The sequence below is a fragment of the Neoarius graeffei genome, chromosome 11 (genome assembly GCF_027579695.1).
Source record: "Neoarius graeffei isolate fNeoGra1 chromosome 11, fNeoGra1.pri, whole genome shotgun sequence".
In the NCBI taxonomy this organism is placed as follows: Eukaryota; Metazoa; Chordata; class Actinopteri; order Siluriformes; family Ariidae; genus Neoarius; species Neoarius graeffei.
The window spans coordinates 25,465,878-25,481,298 of record NC_083579.1 but is presented as its reverse complement, the minus strand read 5'-3'; the positions used below and the strand labels follow the sequence as shown (position 1 = coordinate 25,481,298).

General features: G+C 40.0%; 1 protein-coding gene across 9 annotated transcripts in view; it reads right to left on the bottom strand.

Moving 5' to 3' along the window:
* The window catches only part of samd4a (sterile alpha motif domain containing 4A), a 165,482-nt gene that overhangs the window by 92,955 nt on the left and 57,106 nt on the right, over positions 1-15,421 (bottom strand). For all 9 annotated transcript variants that reach the window (XR_009655630.1, XR_009655629.1, XM_060933661.1 and 6 more), the window contains one exon: positions 7,920-8,456. Coding sequence is in view for 7 of the 9 variants with exons in the window: in XM_060933661.1 (XP_060789644.1) it covers positions 7,920-8,456 (537 nt within the window). In the remaining 2 variants the exon portion in view is untranslated. The remainder of the gene's footprint in view (positions 1-7,919; positions 8,457-15,421) is intronic.

Here is a 15,421-nt window from a genome sequence, read left to right as displayed (position 1 = left end):
GGTAAAAGCATGTAACTGGAAGAGGGTGTACTTTCTTTTTCACATGACTGTACACACACACACACACACACACACACACACACACACACACACACACATATATATATATATATATATATACAACCCCGATTCCAAGTACAAATTGTAAATAAAAACGGAATGCAATAATTTACAAATCTCAAAAACTGATATTGTATTCACAATAGAACATAGACAACATATCAAATGTCGAAAGTGAGATATTTTGAAATTTCATGCCAAATATTGGCTCATTTGAAATTTCATGACAGCAACACATCTCAAAAAAGTTGGGACAGGGGCAATAAGAGGCTGGAAAAGTTAAAGGTACAAAAAAAGAACAGCTGGAGGACCAAATTGCAACTCATTAGGTCAATTGGCAATAGGTCATTAACATGACTGAGTATAAAAAGAGCATCTTGGAGTGGCAGCGGCTCTCAGAAGTAAAGATGGGAAGAGGATCACCAATCCCCCTAATTCTGCGCCGACAAATACTGGAGCAATATCAGAAAGGAGTTTGACAGTGTAAAATTGCAAAGAGTTTGAACATATCATCATCTACAGCGCATAATATCATCAAAAGATTCAGAGAATCTGGAAGAATCTCTGTGCGTAAGGGTCAAGGCCGGAAAACCATACTGGGTGCATGTGATCTTTGGGCCCTTAGACGGCACTGCATCACATACAGGCATGCTTCTGTATTGGAAATCACAAAATGGGCTCAGGAATATTTCCAGAGAACATTATCTGTGAACACAATTCACCGTGCCATCCGCCATTGCCAGCTAAAACTCTATAGTTCAAAGAAGAAGCCATATCTAAACATGATCCAGAAGCGCAGACGTCTTCTCTGGGCCAAGGCTCATTTAAAAATGGACTGTGGCAAAGCAGAAAACTGTTCTGTGGTCAGACGAATCAAAATTTGAAGTTCTTTATGGAAATCAGGGACGCGGTGTCATTCGGACTAAACAGGAGAAGGACGACCCAAGTTGTTATCAGCGCTCAGTTCAGAAGCCTGCATCCCTGATGGTATGGGGTTGCATTAGTGCATGTGGCATGGGCAGTTTACACATCTGGAAAGACACCATCAATGCTGAAAGGTATATCCAGGTTCTAGAGCAACATATGCTCCCATCCAGACAACGTCTCTTTCAGGGAAGACCTTGCATTTTCCAACATGACAATGCCAAACCACATACTGCATCAATTACAGCATCATGGCTGCATAGAAGAAGGGTCCGGGTACTGAACTGGCCAGCCTGCAGTCCAGATCTTTCACCCATAGAAAACATTTGGTGCATCATAAAACGGAAGATACAACAAAAAAGACCTAAGAAAGTTGAGCAACTAGAATCCTACATTAGAAAAGAATGGGTTAACATTCCTATCCCTAAACTTGAGCAACTTGTCTCCTCAGTCCCCAGATGTTTACAGACTGTTGTAAAGAGAAAAGGGGATGTCTCACAGTGGTAAACATGGCCTTATCCCAACTTTTTTGAGATGTGTTGTTGTCATGAAATTTAAAATCACCTAATTTTTCTCTTTAAATGATACATTTTCTCAGTTTAAACATTTGATATTTCATCTATGTTCTATTCTGAATAAAATATAGAATTTTGAAACTTCCACATCATTGCATTCCATTTTTATTTACAATTTGTACTTTGTCCCAACTTTTTTGGAATCGGGATTTTATATATATCATGAGCAGGACTTATAGACTTAAAAGAGACAATATTATTAATTTACAAATTAATATTATCATATTTATGTATTTAATATTAGCCTTGATTGGCCATTTAGTATTTGCTTAAAACCTAAATTTCAACAGTCAGACAGTGGTTCTTATTAGAGCTGATATTGTGCAAGAAAATTTCAGTTGAATCCCCAGTCAGAATCACAATAGAGACATGCAAATTTCACACAACTCACTGAATAATGCATAAGTCTGTAGTTAGGTCTACATACTGTTGTGCACAATTTCAGGATCAACTCCTCACTATTCCCACATACAATAATTGAACGAAATCTGGCTGCTGTAGCATCTGTAAAGATGGACTTTTTCAAGCCTTAGGGCCTGTTCTGAGGCATCAAGCCCACTAGAGTTTATAGGGAGCCAGAGTATAGGGCAGGTGGCAGGAGGGGGCAGGACAGGATGAAAAACCTATAAGCAGTGGACTAGCAGTTTGTCCTATGTTTAGGCTTTCCAGGACCGGTTTAAAATAGGTGCCCAGCTAACATTACATGCTCCAGTTCCTAAATATTAGCCATTTCCCCTAAATACAGACCCCACAAAAGACTACCCTACAAGGGAAGGGAAGGAATGGCATGCGGTGCACGGCTGGGGATGGACTATGGACTGGGAGGTGTGGAAGCGTCTGTTTGTCTGTGTGTGGCAAAGAGGAGACGAGATGCCAAGCTAAAAATTGAAATGATGCTTTTGACCATTAATATAACAGGTTGGGATATGGGACAGACCACAGGCACTGTTGTCATCTTTACCTGTTATTCATCTCAACATTTTTTTCCTGACATATAAACAGCATTTTTAATACCTCGGAAAAAACAGCATGTATTAAATGCTAGACAAGCACCCATTCTGTCAAAAGGAAAATATTATTTCAGCTTACACAAGCTGAGCTGATTATAATTCTAATAAGCGTGTGTTTGTGGTGAATGACAGAATGATGGGAGGCTAAAAAAAAGGCTTTTATGCTACTCCGACTCCAAACGGTCTCAAATAAAGGGGATCTTGTGGAGCCATGCATTAAATGGGCCCTTATTTATATCTTCAGCTGTCTCCTTCATCAGGAAAAAAAGGAGCCTCACATTCTACGCTGGAAATATCCCACTCTAACCACAGATATGTTCAATCCCAATATCTTTGTCACATCCACTTCACTGGCACACACTGTGAGTATGTTTATCATCTTCTCCACACTGTTGTTACAGGGGTTTTATCATGAGAGTCTGGCCAAAAGTGAAGTGAACACAATTTTCTTCCTTCAACCTCAGATGTAGATGATGATCATCACACACTCACCTTTATTTAGTACAGTTTGTATTAAAACGTAAACATGCAAATCTGGTAACTGTGTGTGTTTAATTTTTGGCTGTCCCTTGAGTTTATCAGACTGAGTTCATGTGTGTTTAAAAAGAAGCAAATATTCTAAGGCATAGATCCTAAAAATAAAAGTTACAGTTTTGTGGCCAGCTGAGCGTCACTGAGTGTGAGCTGACTACAAGCCCAGCTGAGGATCGTAACATTGCGTAAGTGTAAACACGTCACATTATTTGTTTGATCTGGGCAGATGTGACAAGGACTGTCTGTCTGATCTGAGATCTGAACTATGACCCGCAATCAGAGCTTCAGCAAACAAGTCTCAGGAATCAACTATTAATTCTTTAATTGATCAAAAATCTTTAAAAGAGCTGTCTAATTACAATGATCTCATCTCATTATAACCTTTATACCAATACTGACCTGAGCTGGCTTTTAAATCATATTTGACAAGAATTTAAGCAGCTATGTTAATCAGATCTCAGATCTCAAATCAGACTCAGTGTAAACACATTAATGAGAGGTGGCACATACGTAAGAACTTCATGCAAAAAGAAAAGATCAGACTCAACATACATTGATTAGAATCAGTGTGTTTAGAGTGATCACATTCACTCTAAACACACTGATCAGATTCAATGTAAGCATGTGTCAGAATCAGTATACACAGACTGATCAGATGACACAACGGATCAAGAAAGAATCAAAAGAAATGCACTTAGGACTTACAATGCTGATTAGATTCAGCAAATCCACAGTGATCAAACTCAACATAAATACACTGATCAGACTCAGCGCACACACGCGCACACACACAGATAAACAACATACATGCTCATTAGAATCAATGGAAACACGCTGATCAGACTTAGCATAAACACCGATTAGACTCAAGGGAAACACACTGATCAGACTCAACATAATGTCTGATTAGACTCAAGGGAAACACAAATCACACTTAGCATATCCACACTGATCAGACTTACAGTGAACATGCTGATTAGATTCAGCATGTACACATTGATCAGACTCAAGGTCAGTGGCGGTGGCAGCGGGGGGGCGACCGCCCCCCAAGTTACGATGGGAGTCCTTTGGCTATTTACAAGGAAGAAAAGGAGAGAGTAGTGTGAATAAACAGCCCGCTGCATGCCTTTGTTTTCCCTGATTAAATCCCGCTGCATCCCTTCATCCCGGCGCTCCGGCAGCATCCCTTTGTACTGTAGATTGGTAGCACCCATTCGCACCAAAACCAATGCAAATTAGCCTGGCCCTGACGTCACCGATTGCCTCCGCTTTCTGGGATTTTCCTTATTTGGCTTACGCAGAACTGGAAAACCCATCATTTTTAGTAGACAAGCTGATTTATGAATATTCTGTAGACTAATTAACCCGTTGCTGTGGCAACTGTCTAGACATGTCTGGTCTCCTTGGGTACCCGCGCCAAAGTGGGGACCCTGTGACAGCAAGGCTATGACAGTGTCGCTACATTTGTATCTGACTGATAACTTGTTTCCTGTCCGGATGGCTAGATAGCGTTCACGAGCCGTACAAGTAGTTTTGGGGGCCCAAAAACTTGATGCTGCTCTAGATCTACATGAATTCGCTTGCTGCCCTGACCAAACCCATGGTAAGAGGGTGTCATCCTCTCAACAATACTAAGGAGACGTAATTATGTTGTAGTATCATTGGTTCTGTTTCATATAGAAAAAAATACATGGACAAAATGTACTCTAATAAAGACATTTCTATTACATTTCTTAGCTTTACTCCACTAAAATTTGCCTCTCAAAATGCGGGAAATAATGTTTTAGAGGGTTAAAAATTCCAAAATTTCACTGGGGAGCATGCCCCCTGACCCCCCTAGATTTGATGTGCCTTCTCCATGCGACACGTCACCCCCCCATCCAAAACGTTCTGCCACCGCCTCTGAATGTAAACATGCTGATCAGACTCAACATAAAAACCTTCATCAGACTCAACATACACACACTAATCAGACTCAACATAAACACTGATTAGGCTCAATGGAAACATGCTGATCAGACTCAACATGTAAACACTTATCAGTCTCAAAACAAATGTACTTAGACTCAACAAACACACACACTGATCAAACTCAGTAAATATAATAATCAGACTCATGGTAAACACACTTATTAGATTCAATGTAAACAAACTAATTAGACTCAGCATAAATATCAACTCAAAGTAAGGACACTGAACAGAACGAGCATAAACACACTTATCAGACCCACTGTAAACTCAGACTCCGTGTAAACAAACACACTGATCAGACTCAACATAAACACTTAATGCAATATAAACACACTGTTCAGAGCCATTAAACGAGCATTCAAATTTAATAAAACACACATTAAAAGACTACAAACAGTTCAGACTTTAGGAAAGCACTGATTAGATCCAATGTCAATACACCATTTAGACCTACAGTGGGGAAAATAATTATTTGATCCCCTGCTGATTTTGTACGTTTGCCCAGTTACAAAGAAATGAGCGGTCTATAATTTTTATGGCACTTTTATTTTAACAAATAGACAGAATATCAACAAAAAAGTCCAGGAAAAAAAAACATACAGTATAAAGGTTATAAATTAATTTGTATTTGATTGAGTGAAATAAGTATTTGGTCCCTATGCAAAACATGACTTAGTACTTGGTGGAGAAACCCTTGTTGGCAAGCACAGAAGTCAGACGTTTCTTGTAGTTGATCACCAGGTTTGCACACATCTCAGGAGGGATTTTGGTCCACTCCTCTTTACAGATCCTCTCCAAATTCTGAAGGTTTCGAGGCTGTCGCTTGGCAACACGAAGTTTCAGCTCCCTCCACAAATTTTCTATAGGGTTATGGTCTGCAGACAGGCTAGGCCACTCCATGACTTTAATGTGCTTCTTCTTGAGCCACTCCTTTGTTGCCTTGGTTGTATGTTTTGGGTCGTTGTCATGCTGGAAGCCCCATCCACGACCCATCTTCAGTGCTCTGACTGAGGGAAGGAGGTTCTCTTCCAAGATCTTACGGTACATGGCCCCATCCATCGGCCCCTTAATGCGGTGAAGTTGTCCTGTACCCTTAGCAGAGAAACAGCCCCAAAGCATAATGTTTCCACCTCTGTGCTTGATGGTGGGGATGGTGTTCTTGGGATTGTATTCAGCATTTCTCTCCCTCCAAATGTGACGAGTTGAGTTGATGCCAGAGAGTTCAATTTTGATCTCATCTGACCACATCACCTTCTCCCAAGCCTTCTCTGAATCATTTAGGTGCTCACTGGCAAAATTCAGACGGGCCTGTACATGTGCCTTCTTGAGCAGAGGGACCTTGCGGGCACTGCAGGATTTCAATCCATTACGGCGTAGTACGTTACCAATGGTTTTCTTGGTGAATATGGTCCCAGCTGCCTTGAGATCATTAACAAGCTCCTCCCATGTAGTTCTGGGCTGATCCCTCACCCTTCTCATGATCATCCTTACCCTACGAGGCGAGATCTTGCATGGAGCTCCAGGTCGAGGGCGATTGATGGTCATTTTGTATTTCTTCCATTTTCTAATAATTGCACTAACAGTTGTCTCCTTCTCACCAAGGTTCTTGCTGATGGTCTTGTAGGCCATTCCAGTCTTGTGCAGGTCTACAATCTTGTCCCTGGTGTCCTTTGAAAGTTCTTTGGTCTTGCCCATGGTGGTGGAGAGGTTGAAAGAGGTTGATTCTGTTGACAGGTGTCTTTTATAACCATAATGAGTAAAAATTAGAAGTACTTTCTTAAAGTGACAGACTAATCTGTGTGCCTCATGGGCACATACAGTAACCAGTCAGTGGGAGCCAGAATTCTTGCTGGTTTGTAGGGGATCAAATACTTATTTCATTCGATCAAATGCAAATGAATTTATAACATTTATATAATGTGGTTTTTCTGGACTTTTTTGTTGATATTCTGTCTCTATCTGCTAAAATAAAAGTACCATAAAAATTATAGACTGCTCATTTCTTTGTAACCAGGCAAACATACAAAATCAGCAGGGGATCAAATAATTATTTTCCCCACTGTAACTTAAATACACTCCCCAGACCTAACATTAAAGAAATAAAAGTCAACATACACACACAAGATCCAACATAAACCTATAGATCAGCTTCACTGAAAGTAACCTAATCAGATCTAAATTTCAAACACTGATCATACAAAATGATCAGACTGATATTTTTTGCACTGACCAGACTTTTTGTTAACCCATTGATCAGACCCAATGTAAAGAGATGTCAAACTCCAGTATACACACAATGACCATCCCATATCAGCTTGAACATTGTTATTAAATCCAACATCGGTACACTAATCAGACCCACCAAAAGCACAATGATCAGACACGATTTATAGGCAAAGATCAGTCTTAAAGTTAAAATACTGATCAGACCAAACACTAACAAGACTCAACATTAAAACAATAATCAAGACCCAATGTAAACACACTGATTAGATTCAGTGTAAACACTCCAAACTGATCTAACAAAAAATACTGATCAGACCTAAGATGACGGTATGATCAAACCCAATGTTAAATCACTGATTAGACCCAATGCAATCACACTGATCAGCTACAATATACAAACCCTGATTAGACCTAAAGTACACACAACAAAACAGACTTAACAAGAAATGCTGATCAGACCTCACATAAAGGTACAGGTGCTTATCAGACCTAAGGTAAATAAGGTAAACATGCTGATCAGACACAACAGAAACACACCAATCAGACCTAATGCTCTAATATGTCAAATGAATGTATTCTGAATGTATGGCAGACCCAACATAAACATAAATCAACTCACTGGAGTTGCTTCCACTTCCTGTGCCAACTGTATTGATGGTAGAAGGGACTGATGATGATGGATATAGAAGAAGATGTCCATTCTCACAACCCTGCTGTTGTTGCTGTGTGTGCCAGGTAGCAATGCCCGAGTCTCGTGATCCCTGCCAGCCGTTGAGGCGGTCATCAGAGCCGTAACGCTGATGCTGGGCATAGAGATGATGAGAAGAAGTCACTCGCTCCAGTGAATCTCCTCCTCCTCCTCCTCCTCCTCCTCCAGCACTGCGAGTGGCTGCCCGTTCCTCCAGGTGGTTGAGCCAGAGAGCGAGATCAGCCCGGTCCTCCAGAGATGTGGCCGGGTGGATGAGCGCATACGAGAGCAGCTGCCTACTCTCCTCAAGGTGCCGCCCAAACTCGATTGTGTGAGTGAGGATTTTGGGAAGTAGCCGCATGTACTCGCTTTTTGCTTCGCCGTTGCCTGGCTTGAGGAGGGGCAGGTGGGTCAAGACCAGAGAGATGAGACGCTCTTTTGGCTCGGCCTGCCACTGGCCAATCACCGCTGAGGAAGAGAGATGGGAAATATATTTAGGATATATTTATTTTCATAAATGCATTCAATTTACCTGAAAATTGTACTGGAAATTATTCAGGACAGAGGACCTTTGTGTGTTTTTTTTTATCATGAGAAAACCCCAAATAACATCAATACAAGCTATTAAAGCATCCACAGACAAACGTGGCTAGCTTCTCCGCTGCAAGAGGACAGGGAAAGATCATTTCTTTATTTTACTTTTTGCCCAAACCAGTTGCCACAGCGCTATGTCTACACTATTACACAGTGTCCAAGCAGCTATACATATCCAACCGATTGAGGCATGTCTCAGAAACACTTGTCCTGTCCAGCTTCAGCTATAGATACTCTGAGGTCATGGACACTTTGTCCAACACCACAAATAGAGGACTGGTTAAAGAACGGTATACACATCAGCAAATGTGTCCTGATTAGGTATGCTCTAAAATGAAACTCTATCACAATAGTTTCCATTTATCAAAGCTTAATAGTATTACAGTACTGAATTTAAAAATAAAAACAAAGCAAATCTCAAACCTGCTAACATCTTAGCTTTGATAAAATATCCCAAACAGATGTGATTAGCAATCTGCCCAAGTTAGCTAATTATATACACTGTATATTAGCTAGTTACATATGTTTCATATCTCATTACCATTACTAGTTAGCTACTAATATACATTGCCTATTAGCTGGTTACATATACCCAGTGTTGGGCACGCTACTTTCAAAAAGTAATTAGTTATAGTTACTAGTTGCTTTTCCCAAAAAGTAACTGAGTTAGTAACGGAGTTACTTTGTCATAAAAGTAACTAATTACCAGGGAAAGTAATTATTCCGTTACATTTTGTGTGTCCCCCCAAAAAAAAAAAAAAATCAAATTCAATTAATCATAATAAAAGTGAATGTTAAATGTGTTTAATGACTGAAATGGACACTTAACAGAACCAGTTAGTAACGTTATCTACACTATATTAATATTTTTGTGGGACAATGTGAGATAAGACATCTATCAAATTTAATATATTTTTGTAGTTATTAAAATTGTTACTAATTACTGGCCACTGACGAGGACAAACGCTTTGTTCCTCGACATAATGTGCATTGCACGTACACATTTTTGCCTTTTATTTCAAGTAATGGCTGTATTTCCAATGTGAAAGCACAGTGCTGGGCTGACCGCTCGCCATCGCTGGGTCTTCTCATTGAAAGTGTGCACAGTAGTGCAGTAGGCGGAGCCTACCTACATATGCTGTCCAAATCTACTCTGATTGGCTGACTATGCCGTTGTCTCGTGTCTCCCCGCCCCACACTAAAGCAGAGTAAAGAAAGGGTGAACGAGCAGCGTGCCAGATGAAAACAGCTTTAATAAAGTAACGCATAGTATTTTATTGTAAGTAACGGGAACGGCGTTATAACGATGTAAAAAGTAATTAGTTAGATTACTCGTTACTAAAAAAAGTAACGCTGTTAGTAACGCCGTTTATTTCTAACGCCGTTATTCCCATCACTGCATATACCACATATTAGCCAAATACACACAGTGCTCAGCATAAATGAGTACACCCCCTTTGAAAAGTAACATTTTAAACAATATCTCAATGAACACAATTTCCAAAATGTTGACAAGACAAAGTTTAATATAACATCTGTTTAACTTATAACGGGAAAGTAAGGTTAATAATATAAACTTAGATTACACATTTTTCAGTTTTACTCAAGTTAGGGTGGTGCAAAAATGAGTACACCCTATAACAAAAACTACTACATCTAGTAGTTTGTATGGCCTCCATGATTTTTAATGACAGCACCAAGTCTTCTAGGCATGGAATGAACAAGTTGGCGACATTTTGCAACATCAATCTTTTTCCATTCTTCAACAATGACCTCTTTTAGTGACTGGATATATTATTTACCAGCTTGAGGTTAGTCCATATCGTGAAATACCGTGACCTCGGCCTTGAGAATACTGACCTCGGCCCAGAGGCCTCGGTATTTCACAATACGGACCTCCCAGCTGGTAAATTGTAAATTTTATATATATATATATATATATATATATATATATATATATATATATATATATATATATCTCTTATCCTACATGTATTATGCCACGCTCCCCAATGGAGAATGAGCGTGCAAAATTGTTATAATATTGCACATTATCAAGACAACATGAGGTTACATGCAAAGATCCAATGACAAAACATTTCTGTTGCGCATGTACACAATCATTTCTTTGTCAGCTGGGAAAGAGAGAAGATGGGGTTAATTCAGTACTCGGGTTAAGCACTCAATAAATAAACTGAAACTAAAGACGCGCTGAACACCCGAAAGGCTACGAAAACTTCATTATATATTCTTCACGCATACAAGAGAAAAACAAACCAACGGACATAAAAAAAAAATGGAAAAGAGACACGTCGGAGACGTAAAACTTCCGCACTTGTGAGTGACTGTGACAGTTTGTAAACAAAAATGGTGGTGAGGTTTGCTTCATTAAAAGCGGAAGATTTAAAGAGAAAGATGCGCTCAACACCCAAAAGGCTACAAAAACTTCACTGGATATTCTTTATGCATATTTACAAGAGAAAAACATACCAATGGACATTGAAAAACTGGAAAAGAGAGCAATAGTGGAAATATAAAGTTATACTTGGAGGTGAGGAAAAGTGACGGAGACTATTACAAGAGGACTTCATTCGTGGACTTCACTCAGCAAATCCCTTTAGTTTTGAACAACTGCAATGTAACAATTAACTACTACCAAAAGTAACTTTGAACTTGAATTGTCAACCTGGATATAGCTTGGATATAAGTTGGGTTGTTCAGGCTTTCTGGACTTGTACCATTTTATTGTTAGAACTTTGATGTGATGCCCATTTTTAAAGTCCAAGTTTCCATGAGCCATGAACAACAGAGAGCCAGGCGGGATGAACGCACCTCTTTGTTTATGTTGAAAATTGAATTTATTGTCTGTTAACAAAACATAAACTTGAAAGAAAAGTGGTGGTAAAATTAGTCCATAGATGTAATGCCGACAAAAAAGCTGTTTTGAAATGAATGTAAACTAGAGAGTGGTCAAAAACAGTGTGATTGCCCGCCCTCCCATTATCCATCAGCCTCCAACTAACACCTGTGCCCAACACCATATACCCTTTGCCCCTTCACTGTCACATCAAAGATGGCTGGTCACCACGTCAGGCAGGGAAATGTAGTTTAAAACCATAAATCATACAAAAACGACTATACTTCAAAACAAAAAGTAATAATTCAAAGAAAAATAAGAAATGGCTATAACATTTGACTTTGTACATATACCGTACATTGGATTGACAGAACATTGAATTACATTTGATCAGAATCAGCATTCAATATTGATGAGTTACCCCCCTGTTCTTAACTTTTTGTAAAATCTATAATTGTTCTATCGAATGTCTATGTAGTAGTTTAATAATAATAATAATAATAATAATAATAATAATAATGGGTGGCATGGTGGTGTAGTGGTTAGCACTGTCGTTTCACAGCAAGAAGGTCCTGGGTTCGAGCCCAGCGGCTGACGAGGGCCTTTCTGTGTGGAGTTTGCATGTTCTCCCTGTGTCTGCGTGGGTTTCCTCTGGGTGCTCCGGTTTCCCCCGAAGACATGCAGATTAGGCTAGTTGGTGGCTATAAATTGACCGTATGTGTGAATAGTTGTTTGTCTCTATGTGTTAGCCCTGCGATGACCTGGCGACTTGTCCAGGGTGTACCCTGCCTCTCGCCCATAGTCATGTTTTCTTAAGCAATGGCTTTTTTTCTGGCCAATCTTCCATAAAGCCCCGCTCTGTGGAGTGTATGGCTTAAAGTGGTCCTATGGACAGATACTCCCATCTCCACTGTGGATCTTTGCAGCTCCTTCAGTGTTATCTTTGGTGTTTTTGTTGTATCTCTGTTTACTGCCGTCTTTGCCCGGTCTGTGAGTTTTGGTGGGCGGCCTTCTCTTGTCAGTTTTGTAGTGGTGCCATATTCTTTCCATTTTGCTCTAATGGATTTAATGGTGCTCCGTGGGATATTCAAAGTTTGGGATATTTTTTATAACCCAACTCTGAGCCATACTTCTCCACAACTTTGTCTCTGACCTGTTTGGAGGCTCCTTGGGTTTCATGTTGCTTGCTTAGTAGTGTTGCAGTCAGGGTCCTTCCAGAACAGGTTGATTTATACAGACATCATGTGACAGATCATGTGACACTTTGATTGCACACAGGTGGATCTTAATCAACTAATTATGTGACTTATGAAGTGAATTGGTTGGACCAGCTCTTATTTAGGGGTTTCATACGAGAGGGGGTGAATACTGTACCTATGCACACTCCAGATTTCTGTTTTTTCATCTTAATTATTGTTTGTGTCACAATAAGAGAAAAATTTGCACCTTTAAAGTGGTAGGCATGTTGTGTAAATCAAATGGTGCTCACCCCCTAAAAAAATCCATTTTAATTCCAGCTTGTAATGCGACAAAACAGGACAAACACCAAGGGGGATGAATACATTTGCAAGACACTGTAAATGCACTGTGTATTAGCTACTTACAAATGCTAGTTAGCTATTTATACTGTATACACTGCACATTAGCTATTCAAATATACTGCATAGGTAACTAGATATTTATATCTATATAGCAGAGGGGAATCGTTAGAGCCTTCTAGGCCTTCAGAGAAGGCCTAAACATATGAGCATTTCAAATGTTATATTTAATTTGTTTCATTCTTTAATTTCTTTCATAATTTCATTATAAATATTCTCTTCAAATTTTAATTTGGCCTCATTTTCTTTCTATCAAATTTTCTTCAGAAATGAAAGGGTTACTGTCCTGAAAGCATTAAAACAGAGTTATCCAATGAGATTTCTTTGTTTGTCTCTAGGCTGAGAAGAGTTTAGAGCTGGTTCCCTCATTGCCAGGACAGAAGGCCATGGCAGTGTATGTTTATGTAGGCAGTGACAGATGAATTAACCAATCAGATTTTTATTTATAGTGGGAGGGACCAAACATTTCTCACCCTAAGCCTTCTGGAAGGCCAATGCGAGCTTAACCGCGACTTGAAGAGCAAGTAGCACACGCTAACGACCAAGAAACTAAGATTTCTGTCGTAATTTCATATGAATAATTTTTTTTTTTTTTGTGAACTTCCCCAAAGACCTCTATTGTAAAATATGTTAATTTGCTTGGTTCCGTTAATGGTTCCACTATTGGTTCTGATGGGGCATTAATTAGTGTAACACACCTGTGGACATTATCAGGGTGGCATGGTGGTGTAGTGGTTAGCACTGTTGCCTCACAGCAAGAAGGTTCTGGATTCGAGCCCAGCGACTGGCAGGGGCCTTTCTCTGTGGAATTTGCATGTTCTCTCTGCGTCTGCAAGGGTTTTCTCCGGGTGCTTCGGTTTCCCCCATAGTTCAAAGACATGCAGTTAGGTTAATATGGGGCAGCCTTGGGCTGAAGTGCCCTTGAGCAAGGTACCTAACCCCTGACTGCTCACTGGAGTATGGCTGTCCACTGCTCTGGGTGTGTGTGTGTGTGTGTGTGTGTGTGTGTGTGTGTGTGTGTGTTCACTGCTTCAGATGAGTTCAATGCAGAGGATGAATTTCACTGTGCTTGAAGTGTGCATGTGACAAATAAAGATTTCTTTTTCTTATCATGCTTGGGATGTCTGGAAAGGGGTAAGCTGGCTTCATGAATACTGTATGGATAATATTCATTAATACAGTATATATTTTTTATATTTCCCAAGATATGATGCTTATATTTTGATGTAAGAATGCTTTTACACACATCTGCTGTTTGCATTGGATCAAATATGTAAATTAGTGTTGTAAAATTCTGTGTGAAAAGTCGAGTGTTTATCTGAGTAACCATTTGGCTAGGTGCTAACTGGTGATAATGTTGTCGGGATGTCAGAATTCTTTCCCCTATCTCTGTGTGTTGATAGCCCTGTCATTCATTGTTTTTCAGGTATGTTTGCCTATGTTAAGAAAACTCTTAAGATCTATCAAATTTTATTCATTACTGTATGGTTTATTTAATTTATGTCATGTTCCGCCCCAGACATCCACTCTGGAGATTACGGATCTATCACGCCAGCGCCGATCCAGACCTTCCTGGTTTTCACCGCTGCTTATTTAAAGGCCGTTCTCAGACTCTGACTTTGCCAGAATGGCTCGTTTGTTTTCTTTAGCCATTTCTGTGCCGTTTATGCTTTTCATGGTTCCCCCCCCAGCTATTTTTCTAGTTCATGTTTTTTGCACCAAGGGTTTTCTCTTGTTCATGGTTTTTTGCTTTAGTGTTTTTGTCCTTACCTGTCTCATGTTTTTGTCAGGTTTTTGTCTCTTGTTACCCAGACTATTTTTGCCATTTGTGTTTTTGTCCTGTTTTGCTACCTTTTTGCCATGCCCTTTTTTCCCTGGATTAAATCACCTTATTTATTGGATTACTGTCTGTTGTGCGTTTTTCTGCTTCTGGATCCAAACCTCACCACCCATAACAGTACGTTCTGGCCAACATGGATCCAGCGGAACTCGCCCATCTGAGAACGACTGTCCAGCAATGAGGGATTCTCCTCGGGACCCACCAACAAGACCTACAGCAAATTACCCAGAACCTCACCACCCTGTCTGACTTACTCAACCTCCTCACCACACAGATTCAGCACTTTCAAGCCATGCCTACCCCTGCCCAGCTGCGGCAGGGGTCCCGGTCTATCTCAAACTATGCCGTCGAGTTCCGGACGTTGGTGACATCGTGTGGTACTGTTATGGGTGGTGGAGGTGAAGTAGAAGTATCCAGAAGCAGAAAAACACACAACAGACAGTAATCCAATAAATAAGGTGATTTAATCCAGGGGAAAAAGGGCGTGGCAAAAAGGTAGCAAAATAGGACAAAAACACAAATGGCAAAAATAGTCTGGGTAACA